Source organism: Cataglyphis hispanica, chromosome 13 (assembly GCF_021464435.1).
Source record: "Cataglyphis hispanica isolate Lineage 1 chromosome 13, ULB_Chis1_1.0, whole genome shotgun sequence".
Classification (NCBI taxonomy): domain Eukaryota; kingdom Metazoa; phylum Arthropoda; class Insecta; order Hymenoptera; family Formicidae; genus Cataglyphis; species Cataglyphis hispanica.
The window spans coordinates 697563-722187 of record NC_065966.1 but is presented as its reverse complement, the minus strand read 5'-3'; the positions used below and the strand labels follow the sequence as shown (position 1 = coordinate 722187).

At 35.4% G+C, this 24625-nt stretch overlaps 2 protein-coding genes and 1 pseudogene across 9 annotated transcripts in view; 1 reads left to right on the top strand and 2 right to left on the bottom strand.

Annotated features, from left to right (window-relative positions):
* The first annotated feature begins 68 nt into the window (after positions 1-68).
* On the top strand, positions 69-14983 carry LOC126854152 (transcription factor E2F6-like). 6 transcript variants are annotated; one of them, XM_050600573.1, is made up of 9 exons: positions 69-277; positions 817-1189; positions 6946-7043; positions 7146-7303; positions 7451-7589; positions 7677-7890; positions 7983-8256; positions 8454-8811; positions 10896-14983. In XM_050600573.1, exons 3-9 carry the CDS (start codon positions 6965-6967, stop codon positions 11021-11023), a joined length of 1350 nt encoding a protein of 449 aa, XP_050456530.1. In that variant the 5' UTR covers positions 69-277; positions 817-1189; positions 6946-6964; the 3' UTR covers positions 11024-14983. The 6 variants fall into 6 exon arrangements, with proteins under 6 accessions (XP_050456530.1, XP_050456531.1, XP_050456529.1 ...); XM_050600574.1 differs by lacking the exons at positions 69-277; positions 817-1189 and adding an exon at positions 1768-2392; XM_050600572.1 differs by lacking the exons at positions 69-277; positions 817-1189 and adding an exon at positions 1768-2805.
* An 873-nt stretch (positions 14984-15856) lies between these two features.
* Positions 15857-22852, bottom strand: LOC126854076 (uncharacterized; annotated as a pseudogene).
* Positions 22850-24625, bottom strand: part of LOC126854142 (semaphorin-1A-like) — a 169501-nt gene continuing 167725 nt past the window's right edge. For 2 of the 3 annotated variants that reach the window (XM_050600557.1, XM_050600558.1), the window contains exons 14-15: positions 23610-23753; positions 22850-23196 (exon numbers count right to left, since the gene is read on the bottom strand). In XM_050600557.1, coding sequence (XP_050456514.1) covers positions 22880-23196; positions 23610-23753 — 461 coding nt within the window. In that variant the 3' untranslated portion in view covers positions 22850-22879. The remainder of the gene's footprint in view (positions 23197-23609; positions 23754-24625) is intronic. The other variant, XM_050600559.1, reaches the window with a different exon arrangement.

The window sequence follows — 24625 nt, the reverse complement described above, 5'->3', positions numbered from 1 at the left end:
TCCTGCATCCGATTACCCCTCCATTCGTAAAGAAGGAAGGGACGATCGTACGCTTAGTTTCGGGCAACAGCAGGCAAGAAACGAGGGGGGACATCAGTGTCCGGCAGGATCGAAAGCGTGCGTGCGTGCGTATGGTACGTACGCTATCGTCGTCGGCGCATTAATACGTCACTAAATTGCATAATTCGTGAATGTGATCTACGTAACGCTGTCCTGTTATCCCTCCGACCCCGCCAAGATTGTGAGGCCCGGATTAAAGGGACCTGATATCGTCAAGGTAGAAAAACAAAAATAGAGAGAGAAAAGGGAGAGGGAGGAGGCGAGAGAGAGAGAGATTCAGACTTTGTTCGCCAACACCCCCGAGCATGGCTGACCGGTATGGTAATGGTGCGTTGCGGAAACGCGGGAGTACGGGCAGGAGTGTCGAAAGTGCGTAAAACCGGGTCGCGCGATATCCTCGACAACGTCATCGGAGAAAACGAGAGCATCCATAGGGATCGCGACGTCGTTATTCGAGTCTCCCGATAGAGGAGCGGGGCTCTCCTCGACTTTTGGCGGGTAAACTAAACGGGAGCGTGAAATCGGAGAGCGGCCACGCTGACGCTCTAGTTGCTGCTCGCTCGTGGAATCGACTATCGCGTCGACGATGGGAATAGTCGATGATACGCGATGACGCCGATAGTAATTGATAACAAGCCCAATGTTGTCGCGAGTGATTGTCAAAACAGTTTCGCTCAAACGATATCTAATCGGTATTCGCTTCATTGAGTGTACATGACATGAATAGATGTGATTGATAATTTTGATCTCGTCCAGGTACGAGATTGTCAAGGGTATCTAAGTGCGAAGCAGCGAGAGACTACCGTCCCCGAGGAAGAGGCGATAGTACGCGGCGACGGTTTTGGCGCGCGTATTTCAGCTGTCGCGCGCGACCGGCAGATGGCCGGTACCTACACCGGCTCATTGTTGCTCACTGACACAAGCCGGCACGCACACATACACAAGACAAGATCGACACGGAGGGTTCCGGCCGTCTATCCGACTGTGGCGTTCTTATGAAGGGCGGCGAAGGAATGACGACGCGTCCCTCGTCATGCCTAAACGTGATTCTGTGAAAGTGCCTTCAGACTCGTCTCGATTAACGCGAACGGCGTTATGAGAAACTAAAAGGGAACACACACTGTTACCGGTAAGTTTCGCCTCTCTCTACACGAAGTAAGCTCGAGGTATCATTCCTGTAAGCGCGAGAGGAGGTCTCGTGGATCATCCGTGTAATCGCGAAAAAAAAAGAAGAAAAAAAAAATTAATTTCCCTTCGACGTAATCGCGAGAAAGCTTAACACCAACACCACGATATTATCCTTCACCACCAATAATCGCTCGTTCGTACGTTCGTCAGCTCGGCGGCGCATGCGCAAAAGGCGAGCGAACAGCCGACACACTCTCGCGCGTCCACGCTTTTCCGCGGTTGCATATACACGCGCCGGCGGCGCATACGCGATCTTGTATAGACACAGACACAGCTGGTGGCGGCTCGTGTACACCTCGCGAGAGAGAGAAGCCCTCTCCTTCCCCTTCCCTCTCCCTCCCCTCCGGGCATTCGCGTATACGCACGGACACGCGGCTAGTCGTTCGTCTGCTGACTCTCCGCGCTCTCTCTCTCTCTCTCTCTCTCTCTCTTTCTTCTTTCTCTATCTCTCTTGGCATTGCCAGCACCGGCGCACGCGGCACACATTATCCGTTTCTCGTAGCCCGAAGACCGGCCAGTCGTGCCAGCGCGCCACAGAGCCCGGGCCTCGTTCCGTACACACGATTCGGTTCAGAAAGGAAGAATCTGCACGAGCCGGCCTCGTGTGTGTGCGCGCGCGACATATTCCGAGAAATACTCGGGCGACGAGATTCGTCTCTTTCTTGCTCTCTCGCCGGCGAGACTCTTGGTCGACGGCCCCCGTAGAGTCGGAGCCGCCGAACATGCCGAGGCGGGGCTCGCCGTAGAAGTAAAGGCCCTCGAGCGGGCGCGCCACGCCACATTCTCGGCATTCGAGGTGAAGAGAGCGATCGAGAGACCACGTCGTCGGCGCCTGGAGGTCGCCACCGCGTGAAAACGATTTCCCCGAATCCTGCGCATTTTCTTCGGGAAAGAAAAAAGACAAAAAAAAAACAAAAAACGACGACGTGTCCGACAGCGCTTTGTGAATAAGCCCAGGTAGCTTCTCCGTCTGGCTACCTGCGTCGTCGATCCCGGCCTCCGTACGTATAGAGCGTAATCGTGTGGCGGCGTCGAAACGCGCGCAGAAAATGGATACCGTGCTCTAGCAGCACGGTCGGAGAGAAACGGCCCAGGCTTCGGAGAGAGAAGGAGAGATATCCGGCGGAGAGAAAGGGAGGAAGAAGTACGTCGAATATGTAAAGCTATAACGCGACGACGACGACGACGACGACGACGACGTCGAGCTCGAGCGTGCGAAGGGAAACGGATCGGTCGGTCGCTCTATAAATCCGAGATACGTCTCTTGACGTAATCGGGGAAATCTCTCTCGACGTAATAAGAGCGGCTTTTCTCTCTTTCTACTCCGTCTACTCTATCGCGAGCGATTCTTTACCGCGTATCCGATAAAATTCTATCGTTCTCGAGAGTGCCAGGACCACGAGTCGTTCAAGCCGATCAAGAGATTCTCGGGATTGCTCGGGAGATGCTCGACCTCGCGGTCCTGTGTGATACGCGCCGTGCGCTGGCCTGCTGATTCTCCTCCCGGAAGAGAGCGCGGGTCTCCGTCTCAAAATACTACGTTTGCAAAGCAGCCAAGTAAGTAGAAAAGAGAAAAGAGGAAACGCGCGCGCGAGAAAGAGAGAGAGAGAGAGAGAGAGAGAGAAAGAATCGGGTATCTCTTTTCGCTCTGACTTCCGTCTCCCTTTTTTCGCTCGATCGAAACGTGCGTCGTCGTTTGCATTTGACTTTCTCGCTCGCAAACAGGTCAGCGCACAGTTGCCCTGGCTCCGACTGTCCTCCGCTCGTAAACAGGAAGCATCGTTTCGTCTCGAGTATCGGTTAGAAAGGCGTCTCTCTTCGACGAACATCCCTGGCCAGCGTGCGATCGCGTTAGTTTCTCTCTAACGTGCCTGTGTACCTTACTAAAGATTATCCCTCTCTTATGGTCGGTATCGTCTTGGCTCTTTAAACGAGTCCGGCCGCGATGTATGTATATATATATATATATATGTGTGTGTGTGTGTGTGTGTGTGTGTGTGTGTGTATGCGCTCGTGTTGGCGCGTACCTCCCGGCCGGAGCCGGCATTCGTGTTCGTATGCGTATATGTATACGTGCGTACCATCCTCTCTCTCGTATATATATGTATGACATACGCACTTTGCTCGCCCGAACGAAAGTGCGCGTGTCACGAAAGTTGCGATTTCGATTCTCGTTACGATATACGATACTATTATATAGATACAGATTCCGCGAACGCTCGTCTCGATTGACGCATGGCCGAGATAAAGATTGCATAAACATCGATTTACGGGGAAAGTAATCGTGCCAATTGGAAGACGTGCTGTATTTGACAATTTCGCCTGGTATTTCTCCGGTTTTCTTCGATCCAAGGCTCTCGAGAGATTAATTGAGAATTCTGACAATCGATGACGCGAGAGCGCCGTGTCAGAGCCCACGCACGTGTGTGGCCTTCAACAGCTGATTGGCCTAGGACGCCGTGATTGCCGACACCACCCGCGTTTTTCGCTAAAGGAGGTTATGATAGAAAAGGCAAGGAAAAAAAACAATCAGTCTCGTGAAATACTATATCAGTCTTACCATTCGAAACTTCGAATTAGCTAAAGAAGATACTGAAAGAAATTGTATAGCATTAAAGGGAGACGATATCGTGCTAAATGAGACTCTTGAGAGCGAGAGAACGGGCGAAAGAGAGAGAGAGAGAGAGAGAGAGAGAAAGAGATATGGCTTTCTGTCATCGCATCTAGTTGCCTGGCTGCCTCGTGCACACGAGACATGTCACGTTTGCATTTTCGCAAAGCGTACGTTCTATAGACATCATCGTCGTCGTCGTCGTCGCGATGGCGTTTCCCCTCCTCGACGCACTAAAAACTTGAAGTAGGAATTTCATGTCGTACTCGGTCGATCGCGGAATTAATCGCGCTACTAGTAACCTAAAGCATATATTCCTCCCTTTTTGGAGTAACTAGTTCGTGTTTGTCTACGTTTGCAACGTACATTCTCGAGGCCGATATTCTCGTCGATTCTACCAACCCTGATTTGATACGCAACCGACTGTGGACCATCTTTGGATGGCCAATCAACGGGCGGGAAGCTGTATTTCATTTTTCACAAGATAAAAAATATCTTATATATATATGGACACGAGAAGATGGTTTTGCGAGTCAGAAGAGGCAATCGCGTTCTTCAATAATTACTCCGATATATTTATTAAATTTTCGTAGCACGATTTAGCCTCGATATTGCTCGAGATAACGACCGACCAATCAATGAGCGTCGTGCATTGCTCCCAACCTTCGAGACGCAAATGGCAATGCCTTGGCACTTGCCTAGAGAGATTTCAACAACTCCCGCTAGGTTTTTGCGTATCCGGCTGAAGGATCAGGCCTTGCTTCAGCGCGCTATTCTTTATAATCCTGATCCTAGACCTTTTTTTCCTCGGTCTGGTCGTATTCGGGATGTGCCAACGAAATTGAATATGCATCCCTGTTAAATGTTTAAGTATATTTTAACGCGGTTAATTACATCTATAATTCCTTTTTTATTAGATGTGAATGCATTATTGTGTGTATAAAGTCATATAAATAATAAATATAAATTATTTTGTTATCTCTAGAAAAAGTTACAAAATTTCTTATATATTATCGGAGAGAATTTGATAAATTAAAATGACAACACGTGATATACATATATATATGACAGATATTTTCGAGCTTACACAATCCTGATGCGCTGTCTTTTTAAACCACACCCGGAACGATCTCATCTTAAAACATTTTGTTCTTTTTTTTTTCTTTCGAAGTTCCTCGGGCACAATCGTTAAGATCAAGTGTTGAGAAAGACGTTGATATAATCGTTGATTTTAAAACAGAGAAAGCCCGGAAATAATTTTATATTGAAACTATATATTTAAACGTATTAATCATCTCATATGTTATCTTTATATTCAACTTGAGAGAAAGAAGAGAGTATATGTGATAAATAATATTTTGCAAAATCTATCAGCGCGATATTATTGAAGCAGATATACGTGAGAAATGACTTTTTTTCAAGTATGTAATTTTTTTATTTATAGTATCTAATGAATATAAATAGTGTTATATGTAATTGACACACAAATTAATGTTCAAGTATAAAAAATTATTGTTTCACGCAAATATATTTCAATCCTCAAAACTATATACTAAACTTCTATCCTTATTACTGTAAACTTGAAAAAAAAAATAACAATTTTTGCCAACAATTAACAATTTTAAACTTGTTAACGAAATCGATGATGATGATGCTGATGATTATGATGAAACAATATGTTATTTTCATGCCTTTTAAAAAGATGACCGATCGATCAGCTGTTGGTATTTTGAACACATTTTGAAAGGTAATATCAAGGATTGACATTGTATAATTTATATAATTTTGATATAAATTTTTTGACGCTATAGATAATCGATCTATGGAATGTATGGAAATGTTGTGTAAGTTCTATTTTATTTATTTAATTATTGTACGTTGAAAGTTTAAGTTAATTTTCAAAAAAAGTCTTAAATATTAGTTACTCATTTACAGAATAATGTGAGAGAAATGAATCATTTATTTATTTAGGACAATAGAAACTTGATAGGATGTTTTTCGGATTGAAAATCGAAGTGTCATTACAAAAAAAAATTTTTTTTATTTTCTCAGCCGAATATTTTATTCTTTTTGTCCCTGCAAGATTTCACGAAATTACTATGCAAGTATAAATGTGTAATTTATTTTATTCTCAGATTCTCGTGTGCACAAGCGTAGAAATTAAATTCTCTTAAATTTCTTTCGCGGCCAAATTTTATTGCGCGTCCGACTTAAAGCACACACGCGGCGCAATCCTATCGCGCCTTCCCCGCCAGAGAGATGCTAATATCGCGCAACATATAGTTACTTAAACGCGGTGTGCTTGCGCTTATATTATTTCCGTTATTGCTCGTAGGGTATATAATGTGTGTACCATAGTCGATTTTTCGACACGCGGTTTCGGTGCGGATGAGGTCGCTCTCCTCGTGTCAACACGAGCGCGTCTTCTTCCTCTGTGAGAGCCTTGGGATTTAAAAATGACACTCGCCACCGTCGTCTCACCCGCGTGTAACCCATCGACGACAGGCATGCACGCGGCGAGCATCAGCGGTTAGCGGCTGAAAATGCGGAGTGTATTTAGAAATAGGTCTGTGCGCGCCTCCGCGATTCTTCCTCTCATACCTCTCGTGTCGATCGGTTCTTTACTGTGATCGCCTCCTCGAATATTGCTCGATGTTTCTTCCATGTAAAATTGCGCGAAAAAAGTTTACATTAGCATAAGCTATGTAATGCTGTTGAAATGTTTAATCATGTCAATTTGTTGTTGATTTGAGTAGTGTGTTGAAAGTTGTTTCATTTATTATATTAAATTTTATTTGTTATATTTTATTGTGATATATATATATATGTATATAATTTAATTAATATATAATTTATATTTTTACTCTCTCTCTTTCTCTTTGAAATATCCTTCAAAATATTTATAGTACAATCCTAGGCTATCATATTATTTACTCTTCGCTTTCCTATTGTTTATCACTTGTTGCATTCTAAAGAATCTATAATTAAAGAATACAAATGTAGCTTTTTTGTAATTTAATAATTTTCTAGTTTATATATATATATATATATATATATATATATATATATATATATTATTATTTTAGATACAATCATTGTACCAAGATGCCTCGAGTAAGGAGACAAGTGATCCTGGAGGATCCAGCTAGGCCTGTTACACCAGATATGGTGGAAACAAAGTTGTGTATGTCATTTGTAACGAATATGTATATTCAAATTTTTTATACTATTTTTTATCACTGTAATGTTTTTTAGATTAATTTATTTAGATAATATCTTTTTACAGTAAAGTCTGAATTTCTGGATGATGGATCCTTGGATGAAGTCCAGCCACAAAAGGTGGCAGAAGAAACACCGAGCCCTCATTTACAAGATCATCAATATGGACAAACACCTTGTTACCAAATAACAAGGAAACCTACGCAACCACCGCCAAGAGCTGAGGTAAATTGATCAATAAGTGGTGACAATAAACTGTGATGACAAGATAAAATTTCTACATTGTGTAAATATGTAATAAATAAATTTAAAGACATCACATTAGCATAAGAGTTGACTGATTAAAGTTGCAGTTTGTTTTCTTCTTGATAGATATCAGTTCAAGCAGTAAAAAGAAGACTGAATTTGGAGGTAGGGACAACTGGTCCTAGCCAGTCTGCCTTCAAAGCTCCCAGAGGTAAACGTAGAAGATCCGGTTCGAATTCTTTAACTGGCCACACACCCACCAAAAGTAAATTCTGTGTTTGTTTTGTGACCTTTTCTTCATGTTTCTTTTTTTCTGTATCACTTAAGGAAGGATTCAATTGTTGTATTGCAGCCAAAACTGTAGAAAGGACACGATATGATACCTCTTTGAGTTTACTTACAAAGAAGTTTATTCACTTAGTTGAGAGTAGTCAGGATGGTGTGGTCGACTTAAATGTAGCATCAGAGAAGTTGGAGGTACAAAAACGTCGTATATACGACATTACTAATGTTTTAGAGGGCATTGGTATCTTAGAGAAGAAAAGTAAAAACAATATCCAATGGAAGTATGTTATCTGCTAGTATATTATTATGTTTTGTCGTTGATGACATCGAGAAAACAAAAGATTATACACGTGGCATAAATTATTTGTTATAGAGGCGGTCAATTACCGAATAATCGGAATGATATCGCCAATCTGAGGAGAGAGGTCGCGGATCTAGAAGCTAAAGAGAATTCACTTGACCGATTGATCCACGGTGCTGATAAAAATTTACGCGAACTGTGCGCGGACAGACAATACGCTTATGTAACGTATCATGACTTACGTTCAGTTTCAATGTACAAAAACCAAGCTATTATGGCTGTGAAAGCCCCGCCGGAAGCTACCCTCCATGTTCCACAACCTATCAATAATTTTGGTCAACAAAAGGTAAAATATGAATAAAATATTTCATATTATCTAAATTACATCTTATATTATTTTTTGTCGAGGAACAATATTTATATATTATTTTATGCTCTTTAGTAACAATAGAATGTACATAAATTTATATATATATATATATATATATATATATATATATATTTTATTTCTCTTAAAAAAAATATACAATAATATACTTTCAGCTTCAAATGCACATGAGGTCAGAACACGGAGAGATAGAAGTGTTTTTGTGTCCTGACGATCCCGCAATTAAAACGTCACCTTATTCTGGATATACGACAACGCAAACTGTGCCTCAATCAAAAGAAATGTCTAACATACCTTGTTTATCTCCTGAGTTGTTGGTTAAAAGAGAAACTGATGTGCAAGTCGAATCAGTACCTACCGATGAGAGTTCTATGAATACTCGTTTGTGTACCCCTGTAACAGTTACCAATATAACAGGCATGAAGGATGCGTTCCTATACGAATCTGACGATTATGGACCAATGGGCGGTAGCAAATTCCAACTCCAAACAGAGGATCAAATCAGCACTTCAGGTAGGACTGCAAGAAATTAGTGCTTTTGTTCTTTAGCTTGCTTGAATAGCTTTCTTCGTATTCTAAATGACTGGTTTATAATAAGTGTAGTCACAATTAAATTAATTTTAAAAAGAGTTACATTAACAAAAAATAAGGAAAAAGTAATTCTTTTTATGAACTTTATTCTAGATATTGATATTATTCTATTTTTCTATGTTTATATAAATTTGTATTTAATATTTTTTTATTCGGGGAAATGATAATTTATCTTTTATCAATGTGTTATTTCCCCATCTGTGCATTTTTAAAAATTTCATTATTTTATTCTCTCATTCTTATATAATCGTATATAAAATATATTGTTAAACAAAAATAGCAAAAATTTAAATTAAACATTTAAATATACAAACAATTGATGTATTAAAAGTAAAAAATTATATATATATATATTTTTTTTTTTGTTAAAAAATTATAAATTGTTAATTTTTTTTGTTATATAATATTTTTTGTTATTAAACAATATTCTAAATCTATAATAATATTTTGTAAATATATTGTTTTATCTCTCTTTTTACACATTTTAAATATATGCTTTATTTCTAAAAATATTAAAAAAGATCAATGTTATATACAAATATTGTTTTATAATAGGCATTAAAGAATTAAGCAATACTCATTTAGAAATGCATATATTTTTCTATCAACATTTTAACAAATATGCTTTTAATTCTTATTGCATATTCTAAATATGTTATATTTTATATGTTATATTATATTTTCTTTTCTTTACCAATTCTCTTTCTTCTTTCTGCTTGCGCAAAATTTCGACTGCTTTATTATTTAGTTCGATGCTTTATTTAATAAGCTATAAATATATAATTGTATTTTTTATTTTTGTTTTTTTTTTAATAAAAGTATTTCTAAATTTTTTTGTCGTTATATTACTAAAAAATACTTCCGATATGTCATACGTTCTTTTTTCTTATAGAAAGTTTCGCGAAACAGATATCATATATAATCTAACATAATTATCTTTCAAACACGCACATTATTTATATAATTATTTACTCATTATGATTTTCATGATCAGTATTTGCTTGCTCGAAAGGAACGTATCGCATATTACAATTCTAATACTCACTCACGATTGAATCTTATTCAATGGAAAGGTAACGGGAAAAATTAAATATTTTCGTACACATAATTCAATTCAATTTGTATTACCTTTCTTTTGAATATTTCTATATTACCTTTTCACCAATGGATGATGACCGTACCCTGATGGAGCTCTGGCTGTGACTTGTGTGTTAAAATTATTCAAATCACATCACAGGCAGAGTTCTAGTTAGGTAACGGTTTCAAACAGCAAAGCTCGTGCCGTGCGAAGGTACGTTTATTTACATTAAATATTGGCTTTTTTTTATTCTGTGTACTTTATGTAATGTTATATATAATCATTGTGCCATGTGATCAATACACGAATGAAAGACAAAGATCTCCATGCACAAGAGTCTTTGTAATTATCTTCATCATACATCTCGTAAACAAATCTATATATAATTTGAACATATACGAATTTTACAATTTATTTTGATATCACAAATTTTTTAAATTAAAAATTTTATTTTGATATCAGCAATTTTCTTACGACATAACTAAATGTGTTACAAAAATATTTTGCTGCATTCATCATTACTTTTGAAACTATTTAATAAAAGCTTGTAGACATGTCTTTGGCAAATTGCTCTTAACATATAATTTTAGACTAACAATATACATTAATAGTATTTCTTAATCCTTTATATATATATATATATATATATATATATATATATATATATATATATATATATATATACACATATATATAGTGACAAACTGCAAAAAAAATAAAAGATGCTTGCTATGCATTTCACAATATAGAATTTTTTATGTCAAATCTTTTATGGGTATCAGACTTTCAGAATTATTCTCTCGAAAAATTATTTGCAAGCAATCTAATAAAAGTGATGCATCTCTCAATAATCTGCTTGCAAAAAAGGACTTTGAAATATTGGTGGATTTGATGTTACAAGTCCATCATCCTTCTTCTTTTGTTGCAGATCTGAATTCGATTCTTGATTTTGGAGAGCAACTGCTGAGTTTGGAACCGCCTCTCTCTGAAAACGACTACTCGTTCTCGTTAGGCACCGAGGAGGGTCTTTCGGATCTCTTCGATTTCAAATTCTAGAAATATCGTCGCTATTGTAAGAGCGTTCTTATCTATTTTGGGCTATCACTCTGAGTTTGGTACTCAAACGGATGAAAACTGCTTTGTCAGTTTTATAATGCTACTTCGTGTTAGACAATAGGTGATTGAGACTTCTGTTTCCGCGCATCGATCTTTGCAAGGAATCGCGAACATGCAAAGTCGTTTTTATTTATTTACTGCTTCCGAGCAAACGTTTATCGACGTGGAAAATTTGATTATCACGTTTTATGTATATGAATGGTTAACTTTGAAAGCACAGTAACGAAATGATTAAGCACGCCCGCATGACGCAATTTGTTAAATATTCCTCTTCTTAAGAAACCAATGATAGATTATAAATACAAAAATTATATAGAATGGTATATATGTTTTCGTAAACGATTTTATACTAGCTGATCCATTATTATCTGTTCCATGGAGAAATTATAAAAGGCAATGTTATTATCGATCCATCGGAATATTTTACTATTGTCGATATTTTTTTCTTCGCGTATACATTTCATTTCGGAATGTCTTGTTTTAATTGTTTTGTTTTTCGGATCGCAAATTCCGGATGCAGAGAAGCCGAACTGGATGAGGCACAGGAAAAACATATCACGACATTGTTAACACGTGCTTCCGGCTTGATCGATAATCTGCATTGATCGCGTTTGCGGAATGGATCGCGAAAATTTTTGAACAAAGAGAGGGAGGGGGGGGAGGAAGGGGTGTTTGAAGAGAGCGAAGGCGTTTTTTCGTGCAATCTGTAATAATATTATAAATTGAGATAAGAGATATAGAGAGAAAAGAGAGAAATGTATTCGGAAATTCTCAGAGAGAGGAGAGACTGTGTCGGACAACGATCTATAATTGCTTTACTTAGTTGTCCAATGCCCATGAATAAGACGATTAAGAAAGTCATCAAGTTTTTTTTTCTAGTGTAAGAGTCTCAAGTGAGGCGAAAAGAGAAAAAGAGCGAAACACACGAGATGACTATCCGGATCGCGGCCTCTTCTTACCATTCGCGTCATTGAACACGGACGAGTTTTTAAATTATATTTAAGATTAAAGGCTGTCATCTGGATGATGCATGTTTTGTAATGGATGCATATTACCTCGTTGACAAATTGTTCGGCAGTACAGTAGTCTTTATTCCGCGTACTTTGATATAATTGGTCGAATTCTTGGCAATCGTGACGAATATTGAAGTCGTTTCTCGTTTTAAGTACATTGCTTTATTGGATGGGAGCGGAATGGAACGCGATGACCAGTGATTGTTGTTACGGCGATTATGTTAAGTCGATTAGAGAGATCACATATTAATTAACTTCTTTCATCGATATATAAACAAAGATGAATGAAGATAAACTCGAAATGTAACACGAGGGTGTAAAGATCTTAGACTATATCGTTTACATTTAAATACGTATTTAATTCCGATTTTGTAACGATTATCGTCTAAGATCCACATTCAGGATACAGTATCATTCTGGAACTGATTATGGGGGTTTTCAAAAAAAAGAGAAAAAAAGAGAGTGAGAAAGTTTCTTACCGGTGAACACTTGAATCTTGTCGAGAAGAACGCGGTCCTGGAATTTAGTTCTATTGAGCGAGATTTGCGTAAAAATATATATCTTCTTGTTTCTCGAGAGCTCAAGAATACACTGGGAAAATTGTCTCGTCTGGAAGTCTCCCTTATAAGGATGTACTCTAACGTACAACTTAGTGTACGTCCAAAGCCATAGTGCCTACAAAATAACGATCATACCCTTCTGCAATTGTAAATACTTTACAAACATAATTATGTAAGCTCATAAAAATACATATGTGCGTATACATATATATTATATGTAAGAACGTAACGATTCTCTCTCACACACAAAAAAATGGACAGATGCTGCAAACATCTCATTACATGTAATTATCGTAAAAATACGGATCACACTTATTTTTAATATATTAATATTATTAATTATTATTAAAACATTAAACGAAACGAAATATTAGTTTATATATGAAATATATAATTTCATTTATATAGATATACGTACATGTAATACGTATTTAAATTTATGATGAACAAACATTGTGCAGGATAACAAACTTGCATTAAATGCATATTGAAAAGATTTAAAATATTTCGAATATATTTAAATCGATAAATAAATTAAATTAAAATCAGTAATTATAATAGTAATTATAACCACATATGTAGTATCAATCTTGTACATTCAAGATTAAAATTTTTTTTATATTTAAAGACTTATGAAATATTTCAATAAATTTAAAATATTACATTGTTACACACAGATATTTGCAAAATAAGCCTACACGAAAAAAAATCAAGGAAGGCTTCAGTTTAATTTAATATCACGATGACAGATTGTTACTTTGCACAATGTTCGCTGTGCTCCCATTCACGACAGCCGGGAAAAATTATATGTTACTCTTGTTTTCGTTTTCCAATTAACCGGCGTCAAGCGCTTTTTTTTCATACGCCACGAAAAGGCAATGAGAAGTTGAATAAAAGAGCAAGTGTATGAGTGCATTAAATATGAAAACGAGAGCGAGAAAGAAGAGAGAGAAAGAGAGGAGAGAGAGAATGTATTTGTGTGTATGTGTGTGTGTATGTATGTACGTGTGTGTGTGTACGTGTGTGTATGTATGATGTCGTCGAAATGAATATTAAACGAAGGATTTCGGTCTTTTGAATATACCACACACAAGTGAGAAGTTGCGATATTTTCTACCTGAATATTTACAGGACGTCGCGAGATTTGAATGCGGGGATAAACACACAATTGTGGCTGAGAAGAAAAAGAGAACATGAACGATATTTTAAAAGAAAAATCACAGTATATTTAGAACTCATTCCATCTTTGTGGCGAATATCTGGAGGCACCTGCAACTCTGTTAAATATTAATGGGCTTGCAATTGTCTTTGGGGATAATGCGTATTTGCAAGATCAAAAAAAAAATTTAAGTGTGTATTTAATCGAAAATAGTATCTTTACTTGTGTAAAATTACACGTTTATACACGTAACAATAATAAAAGGGACTAGAAGCCACGCCTTCGGATTTCGCAGCGATTCCTGTTTTAGAGTATCTCGTCGCGAAAAAGATGGCATATATCCATCGTTTGATTTTTGACTTGAGGCATTCGTGAATCTACATTTTCTAGCAGCCTGTCGGATAATGTTTCCTTTTTTTCTTCTGACGTTTAAGAAAGAGACTTGCCGTCGCGAAGAGCGCAGGACCTTTTCATAATCTATATTTAAAGGTGCCAATAAAAAGACACGCGCGAGAGAAAGAGATATTATTTTCTGTTGATTGATAGAACGTGGATGACCCGTATCATTTTTAATTAGCTCTTGTTTTTACTATTATCGACAGAGGAAAGAAAAGAGAAGAAAGAGAGAGAGAGAGAGAAAGGAAAGATCATCAAAGTTGGCCATCGAGAGTAGTTAAAATAAAATTTTGTGACAGCGCGTTTATGTATGCGCTCTCTTTCGATCGTTATATATTTGAGAGACTGTTTAGAACCGATGGCGAACGCTAATTAAACACTGATCGATCATCGTAAAGAAGAAAATTACAAAATAAAAAATGAAGGAAGAATCGAGTAATGTATTATTACGACAAACACATTTTGTCACATTTTAAAAAGTGGGTCCAGCCTGCTGAAAGAACACTGCAGAAAAGAAAGTGGCAAAATATAATCTTATGTAACATCGTATATAGAGAAAAATATGCGCATTCCTTATCCCTCATGACAAGAAATCCCACATTAGCTAATCTCTATACCAGTATGAATATAATTGCATCGTGTCGAGATTTATAATTTTATTATTTTGACATGGACATGCCAAGTTTTATTTAATTTGATCCGTTCAGTAAATTCATTAAATCAGATATTAATATATTTCAAATTGTTTGGAATTAAGATAATAGGTGCAAGAATTAAAATAAAATTTTCTAGTTTCAAGAATATTTTTCTTTGGAATATACAATTTATTTTGAAATTACAAGAGGATATTTATTATATGTATTAAACATCGTTATTGACTTTTCTTTTTAATTGCAAAATTTTTTGGCAATAAGTTTAAAAAAGGAAAAGGAATCTAAAAATTTATTTTCGTTAATTTATAGGAAAAAACATGTTTTTTTATTTACGCAACATTAAATGAATCGAAGCATTTTGTAACGTCAGGCGCTGAGAAAGCGCGGGAAAAGGCGAAAGAATAAATGTCAATTTGAAAATTCTCTAGAATATCTCGTCTAGCTCCTTTCCGCTGGTCTTGAAAAAGGCGGGAAATCAACGCAGGGATAGAAGTTCTCTAGGGAACTATCTAGAGAAACAGTCCAGTCTACGGTTCATCTGCTACGCGTAACGCATCTAGTCCGCTTGAAGTGTATTGTTATATGTTAAAATTTTTTTTATTATAGTATTGTAATACGCGAAAACGTGATTCTTAAGAACCGATTCGATCCAAGGATCAGAAAAATTATAAAGATATTTGACGATATTCACTAGGATACTCTACACAACTATATATATAGGTACGATATACTGATATTATATGTATATATATATATAACATATAAATTTTGTAATTTAAAATATAATTTCATAAAAAATGCTTATGTGTAGAAGATTAGAACAAATTTTCATTTTTAATTGATTATTTTTAATTGATTATACTGATTATTTTATTTTTATCTCTAAAATCTCGTCCTCTTTAAACTGAAACGTTGATTTTTATTACAATTACAACTCGACGTAGCTAAATAATTTTCAACTCCAACTTTTTTTGATTTTCAAATTCACAAGCTTCTATTATTGATTTATTATTGATTATTCATATATTGTACAAGTTTTTTTGAAACTTACAGTATATAAATGGAACTATATATATATATATCAATATTAGCTCCGATTCGCGCTGGTAAATCGACGCATTAGAAAATACAATTTTGTAAAAAAAGGAAGATAAGGGGAAGAGAGAAAGCCTATTTTTTATAGAAATAATATAAAATGTCGCATAATAAAAGTAATACTCGTGAAATATCGTAAAGTAATCATTAAAAAAATAACGTCGATCTTGAATACACATAAAAACGAGAAGCTTTTCTTTAATCATTATATCGTTCTCCCAAAAAACGAGTATTATTGTACAAAGTATATACTAATATATTAAATATATGCATAGTACGCAAGTTACACTACTAATTTGCATACTACGCACGCAATTTGGGGGAAGGTACAATGTTAAATGTGGGTCATTTATTCTGCGCACGATGACAAACTTACTCGCTATATGTCGTATGGTTTGTGCCGTGTTAATTATAACAATTTATATGGAAATTACATATATAATTATTAGAGCGCGCGTTATTAGCTTCGGGAAGATATAACGATGAGGAATTATATATCTACAAAATTTTTTCGTTTCGCCATAAAACGGCATTAATGGATGACTCGGTGCCTCGTTTTCGCAATATTTTGAGATATTTCTCGTTTAACTCGATCGTTCGCAGCAGATAGCGACTTTTTATTCATTTACATATCATCAATATAAATATTTCAGATAAAATTTATTTAGTACGAAGAGAATATGCAACATTTTTATCAGTTCGGATGCTAGAGATTTTTTTCGAATAGCTTTTTCGGGATTTTTTAAACTCTTATTAATTAATTATTATAATATGTCATTATATTCAGAAAATTATTATTATCATCCCTGCTTATCAATATTTTGAAGAACGAAACGAAATTAAATTGACTGAAGAATTAAGACAAGGACACATATCTTGTGAACTTGAAATACCTTGTCTCTTATAAGCTTTGGATTACATGTTTTTTATTACATACATTCTTATATACTCATTGTTGCATAAAATATTAAAATAATTACCAATGCATTTTTAGATTCTGTTTAAAGAAAAGTATTATGCTTTTGAAAAAATATCAATCATCAAAATTTTTCAGTACAAAAAAAGAGCATTCGATATTATGTATGCTTCGGAAACGAATAGCATATTTATCTGAAAAATTCTTTATAATTGATGATAAATAAATGTTACTTCATTAGATGAGAAGATAAATGTTACATACGTTATCTTCGCTTAACTTAGAGCACGATTTTAGCTATTTTATCTAAGATTAATTAGAATTACAATATTATGTACATAAAAAGAGATGTTGCATTGGCACAGCAAAGATGTGTGGCCCGGACTGCCATCCACAGTTTTCTCTCAGCAAAAATTGTTCTATCATTAATTAATACATGATTTTTGTGATTTTTATATGACGCGTACTTGGATTTGAGGTACTTGCTTTCGTTGTGCTTTCTCAAATAGTCGCGCGCCAATTAAGAAAAATACACATGTCATTTCATTTAAAAAGTATTTAGTTATTGCACATCGCGATTATTCTCATGCTAATTTTGTGCTGCGTCTAAATTTCTTCTACCATGTATACAAAAACAGCGTGAAGATAGAACATTGATGAAAAGTACTTTTTAATTTATGAAAATATAAAAGTTTGTGTATATTCGATAAATGAACCGGATTTAAATTATTTCAAATATTTCACAATTTAAAACTAAATTAAAAGTTTGCAAATTTCCCGCACGCGAAAACTATCATATATTTGTTCGAATAATACTGTAGAATTATATTAAATACTTTTCGATATTGCAAAATATCTACACGATTAATAAAATTAATTAATTAAACGATCAGCATTTTTCACGTATCGCTTCAAGATCGGGATAATATTTTCAATCTACATAAAGAAACGCGATAAAATAAAATAATGATTTAATCCTTTATCGTTTTTATTTTTATTCATAATATGAATAAAAAACATACTAATTATATTAATTATCTACATGTATTATATATCGACTTCCTTGCAGCGCCGTACACTGCCAGGTCAGTATTTATTAGATGGTTGGCAGTCTCGGCTTTAATGGAATGTTACGGTTACATTATCTAATTAATGCGAGCGATATGATCTACAGCTACCGCGTCACGTAATTATACTATCTTCGTTCGTGCCTGTGTTCGCCACATTGTTCTTTTCTTTGTCACAATATACTAATAAGTATAATAATCTAAAATTATTAAGCCGCCCAATTTCAAAATAAGTTTATTATTAATAATATCGCTTTCTGGCATTCGCAAGATGTGTGTTGTATTTATTTTTATTTTAATCTTTCGAAAACCCAGCTGTTTAAAATTATGTACATCAATTGGTGACTCGTAATCTTTGCCAAATACATTTTGCTTTCATTTCCAAGAATCGCATATTTCTTAATACCTATATCAAGTAATTGTTGTAATATATTTAATCATTTTATATATTTCTATGTGATCACTTTAACTAATAAAAAAATTTATCAAAGAGAGAATAACCTTGTTTAAAAAAATCAAATAAAGAGCTTATATATCTATATCCTTTTTCAAATTATCTGAAATGCACAAGCTTTTCTATATAAAAAATTTAACGATCTGTTTAATATCATTACAAATTACAATTTTTTGTTAATAGAAATCTATCTCTCTTTCTTTCTATTCAAAAATATTTTTATATATTTTTATAAATTATATCATTCACTATATAATTAACATGTAACAAAAATAGAATTATATGCAGTTTAAAGAATAAACTATTTTTATGGTATAATAATCTATATAAACAACTTGTATATGTCAGTATCATAAAAATAGGATAAAAAATGGAAAATTTATCAAATATGTCACACAAATGTGATATCTATAACTGATTTGATTATACTATTTTTTTGTTAGATTTTTTAAGTAGGATAGTTCTTCTTTGCTTAATAATAGCGATTTAAAATCCATCTTTTGATACTTTAATGAAGCAGTATTTTCTATAATTATAATAGTTGATTCTAATGTGTTTATAAAATCTGTAATATATGTATATAAAATAATACAACGATATAATAATGTTTAGAACATATAAAAATACTTTAACACACTCTCATTTATTTCAAATTTTTTTAAAAAATGTAGATTTTAAAATTATCGCAGAGTATTTTTCTAATAAGTCATAATAGAAAATTCATTATAAGACAAGGATATCGCATAGAAAAGTATAAAATCATTAAATATCGTGTCGGTTTTCAAAATATGTGACAGAAAAATCTAGATGTGTGGGGTTTCTCGCGCTTTATATTACAATATAAAAAAGCTACAAAGCTGCAAGTACGAGAAACCTTCAATCCTTCTAGTCTACTTTTAATTAGAAATTCACCTCTCGTTGCTCTTATGACACAGCTAACTTTGAAAGCATGATAAGTCAGTTTTGAATGGAGTATTGATTATGTACATTGTTTATATGCAAACAGTATTCTCTAATAGTACATTTGTATACATGTAATTTTATATGCATCCCCAGTTTTTTTTCAATTTAGAAATATTAATATATATATATATATGTATGTATATATAACAAATTTTTCTCTACCGTCATATCTCGTGTTTAGGTACCTAGTTCGGATGTTTCTCTATTACACATCATTATATTTTTTGTAAAAGGCTTGCCAGCCAAGATTAATCGAATACGATAAACGGGGCATGGCAAAAATTTATTTAAGGAAAGACTTTTACAAAGTCAGCGCATAAATCTAATTAGCTGCCTCTCTTATTTAATTCACATCTTGCTTCTCGAAGTAGTATTCTACGCGAATTTAAAACGAATATGTATAAATGCAAATGTATATGCACTTTTATAATATACATATGCATATATATATATTTTATATATACATATAATATGCATATGTATATCTGTAGCAATGAAAATGCGATATATGTATAATATTCATACCTATCACACACACTTATATTATTTATTCATTTATTCACTCGCTCACACATATGCACACATTGCTGCCCGCGTCACGAGTAGCATAACGAATGAATCCTCGACCTTGTTTAAATGATTTCAACGATTAAAAAAAACAGTTCTACGTATTTACACGATTTCTCTTTTTTCGGTTACACAGCACGCAGTTACCGTCATATATGTATATGTGTATAGCTATCTATACCGAGCCATATATCATCGAACACGAAAGCACTTGAATAACGTTTCGTTTTACCCTGATCTTTTAACATCCAACGTTCAATGACAATCAGTGAAAATTGTAAGGTGTTCTCTATTGTATTCGCTCAAGGCGTGTTAGAATTTGCGCGGCAGTGTTAGTTAATGAGCGATGAGAAAACAGTGCACAAAACAGCGGAAAATATTTTTCGAAAATACGCACGAGACGATCTTATTAAGACTGCAAACTTGGTGTTCATAATACTAAGCATCATAAAAACCTTAACATTAATTAAACATTTTGGTGTTGTAGGTCAATACTCTGCTAGTGTGATTAAAGCTGATTAAAAAAAAAATGAAAATTCGCATTTTATAGATTTTTTCACATAAATCGAAAATACATTTTCCGCCGTTTTTACTATTTTAAGAAAATCTCAAGATGCTCATCGCTAGAGGCACTCTGTCCGCGATGCGAAACTGTCAAGTAAATGCGCACGTGTAATCATATCGCGATCGTTATTACAACGCTAGCAGAACCAGTTTTTTGTGTATGTGCACCATTATAAAATTCCTTGCTCATTCCAGTTCCTTTTTCCTCGGAGTTTCTTCGAGGATGTTTTGCCATATCAATGGCAATTGAACAGAAATGAAAAACCTAAATTTACATAAAAAATTAAATGCGATATAATACATGCTTATTAACTAGATTAATTTTATGCACCATGGCAAAATCGCGTTGCGACTCTAAATTTTAGTTAGACATTTTTGAGAAATACGATATAATTACAACTATGATAAAACTGAGATCCAGATTCATTTTTTCTTGGCGGCTTGATTGTGCATGAATATAATAATAAATTCAAAACTTGCAAGTATCATCCGGTATATGACACTCTTGTTATTCAGTACTTTAGAATCAGTGAATTAATCGATATTTTTCTTTATCGATTTTCTTTTCGCAGCAACATTTCATTCGGGAATAAATTTTTTATTACAGTATCAAATTTTTAGCATGCATATATCCCTCGAAGAAACTATATACGCTTGCCATTATATTCTCTCTTCTCGAGAGCTGAGTTTATCGATAATCATGCTCTCGTCCGTATTCCTCGCTATTACCAATATTCACAGCACGACAAGAAGTGCACAACGATAATTAGTCTTACTTAGATCTCTCTCTATGCTTTGCTTCGCGTCCTACATCGGATATTTTAAACAAAACGCATAAATGAGGCACTTGCCCGCGAATCTGTATCGGCCATACTAAATATTCCATTCCTGTTATAGATCAAGATTTGCCAACAATTAACACACGGAAGGCACGCCTCGTCTCTCGCGCGAATGCTTAAATGTCTCTACACAATGTGTTTCGCTTTTTTTCTATCTTGCATCAATCTAAGCATCTAACAGGCCACTGCTACGAACACAGTCCTCATATGGAGATATCACATTACATTACTACAATTCAATTCTTCAACTTCAGTCATCGTTGTCGGCATACACTTTTCCTTACATTCTCTTGTCGTCATTTTCATAAAAAAAGAATACATAAAGAAACAATTTCAAATGATCTAACTCTATACAAAATTCCACGGTAGTCGTGAGCATGGAAATACGCGACGGATATATACTTGGCAAAGCTTGTTGAAAATACCATAGAAAAGTAGATCCTTGGCTCGATCATGAGACTATTTTCTTTACACCGATTTATGACACAACATGCGAGGTTATTTACCAGTGTATATATGATCACGATCGCATTTCCTGATTTTTTCCCCCATTTTTAGCCGTATTTCATTGTAAAATTTGAAAAAAGGAGAGGAGAAATGTTATTAGTAGGTATTCAAGATAGTTCCTGGCTCTTCTTCTTCGTAATCAAGTTATAAAAGAAATATACAGTTATCTTTTACTTCCAGCACTGCTATTTCCTTAGATGCACAAAGTTATATGTTTAAACGCATTTTACAATCAAACCATAAAGCGAGTCGTTTAATTTATTGATGATACTGATCACTTTTGCGGCGCTTTGCTTAAACCGCGTTTAGTTTGCGTCGAAAACACATCGAGTTCGTGCCGTCGTATGTTTACGGTAGTTTGTGTTCCTAAGCAGAAAATTATTATCCTCGCTATTATAATGGGCCATGGACTGAGATCGCGGTGGCGGACTAGCCACATACGTGATCATATTGTTGAAGTTGGGCAAAAACTGTGGATTAAAGAGCGACAGGATTCTCTCGTTGAGCTCGCGCGGATTTCGAGTGGGTACCATATAGTGATCTCGCCCGTTGTTCGTTAATTCCCCGTGCCGATCAAATCGATCATCGTTGACGGCGGGACGATGTGAGCCGCAGAGATCGTCGAGACTATTGGCACTGTCGCTGTTGCCGGAATCTTCAAGATCACACGTTATTGGTGCATTTATTAGTGTAGTCTCGATACACTCGACGGACTGATGGTATCGAACACATCTCGGACCTGTTGCAGATCGCTGCTGCGCAGATTCATATGAATCATGGTACTCGAGCGTGCAGGTCTCATCGTTTATGATGCTTTCGTAGTGATCCTCATCCAACTTATGTGTATTATTGGTGTGGTCCGTAGCGATGCCGGTGGTGAGGCTCGTAGGCGGCGTCGTCCCGTCATCATCCTCATCGTCTTCGCCATCTTCGTCATTGCGTTCGTCCGACTCTGCGATGTCGGAGGAAGAGGAGATGGAAGATGCGCCAGAACCCGTGGGGTCCTGTGACAAGCCTCAGACGGCTCTGTGTCGCCTTCTGTATCATATGTACGTTTTCTTCACTTTCTGCACCGGCTTATTTTCTGCAGATGAATTGGCATTCTTGCCGTTTGGATTCTTAGGCGGCACATTCAGCACCAGATTGATGGATTTGTTGTTGAATCCAGGTGATTCCGAGCTCTCGGTTAGTCGATTGAGCTGTTGCCGCTGCTCAGAAGGTTCCGGATACGATGAGCCGCGTAATCTCTGAGAGAACCAGAAACCGAAAGCGAAACCAGCCACCAAGGAGCAGAAACAAGTGCCTATCAGTGCACCTGTCAACGTTTGAGCCGAATATACCACCGGGGTGACAGTCACGCCTGTAATATATATCGAGAAATCGCTTTTATTTTTTTAATAATTTAAAAATTAACTTGAAACATTGCAATTTTCAAATTTTATTTTCTTGAAAAAGAAGTTTCGCATAAAAAAGAGAAGCATTACATTGAAATTCCTATATTGTTATCTATAATGTTATTCTTTCATATAAGATCGGTTAAGTATAATAACGGATCACCCTATATATTAGCGCGGATCGGTAAAACACAGATTAGTTGTGCTAACATAAAAGTGAATTTGAGGAATAAATGAAATATTATGAGAGGAGAATTGCCTTAAAGCGGGATCGCGCGAATTATGAGTATAGGACTTTCGACTTCGAACACTGAAAGTAAAATACTGTCTGCGTGAAGTGTGACGGAATGAGCAAGTTTTGTATAGCGCAAATGATTACCTTGAGGCTCGTTAGCCCTTGGCTGCGTACGTCCGTACTGATTTTCCCGATCCAGCTCGATGACGATTTCATTGTCCCGTTCATCGGGCTGCTCGTCACGCCCAATTTCGGGCGCCACCGCTGGTAGCACGGGCTTCGTCATTTCTGGAGTAACATTCACCCAATATGATGATAGACGATAGAGATGATTACACATACAAAATGATTTCGCATACGTATTACAATAGGTGTTACATTTGTCTTTGCATCTGCCTTAGATAGATGCTTTCGAATTATATTTAGATATCCATGTTTAGATATTCCTGACTATTGATTAAAATATATTTATATCCTACGTTGTCACTTTTTGACTTTAACGTTTATAAATTATCAAATTGTCAGACACAACTTTAAAAGTCATGATGTATGAATATCTAGATATGATCTGGAGATCCGACCTGGAAATGCTGTGAAGCATATATGACATCTAGTGTACGCATGAATATATTATGAGATGACTGATCGTGAGCTGTGTTAGCCATGCGAGCAAAACTCTTAGCGTAGTTGAATGCGTGAAGTATTATTTAATGTTCACTAGGAGCTGCAAAGGGTAGCTTCAACATTTATTGCATGCATTGTTTAGTGATATTTTCTTTTCAAAGAAAGAAAACGTGCCACGTATTAAAATTCACATATTTAGTTGTTATTTATATTAGTTATGCTATTTCTTATTTTTAAGATTAAATTAAAATAAAAAAAGCATTTAATATAAAATATAAAATATTTTATATTCATAGATTTGTGAGAAAGAAGAAAATGAGAGAAGAAATAAAAATAATTTATAGAAACGTAACTAAAATAAACACACTTGGTATGAGAATGGAAGATTTAAGAGAAAAAATTTTGTAAATTGCAAGAAAGCAATCTTTTCAAACGTCCTATTTAATTTTTTTATTTTATATTTTAATCTCCCCTGATTTTTTCTTTTCAAAATAAGAAATAATAACGAAGCGAGTAATGTATACAAGCAAATAAAT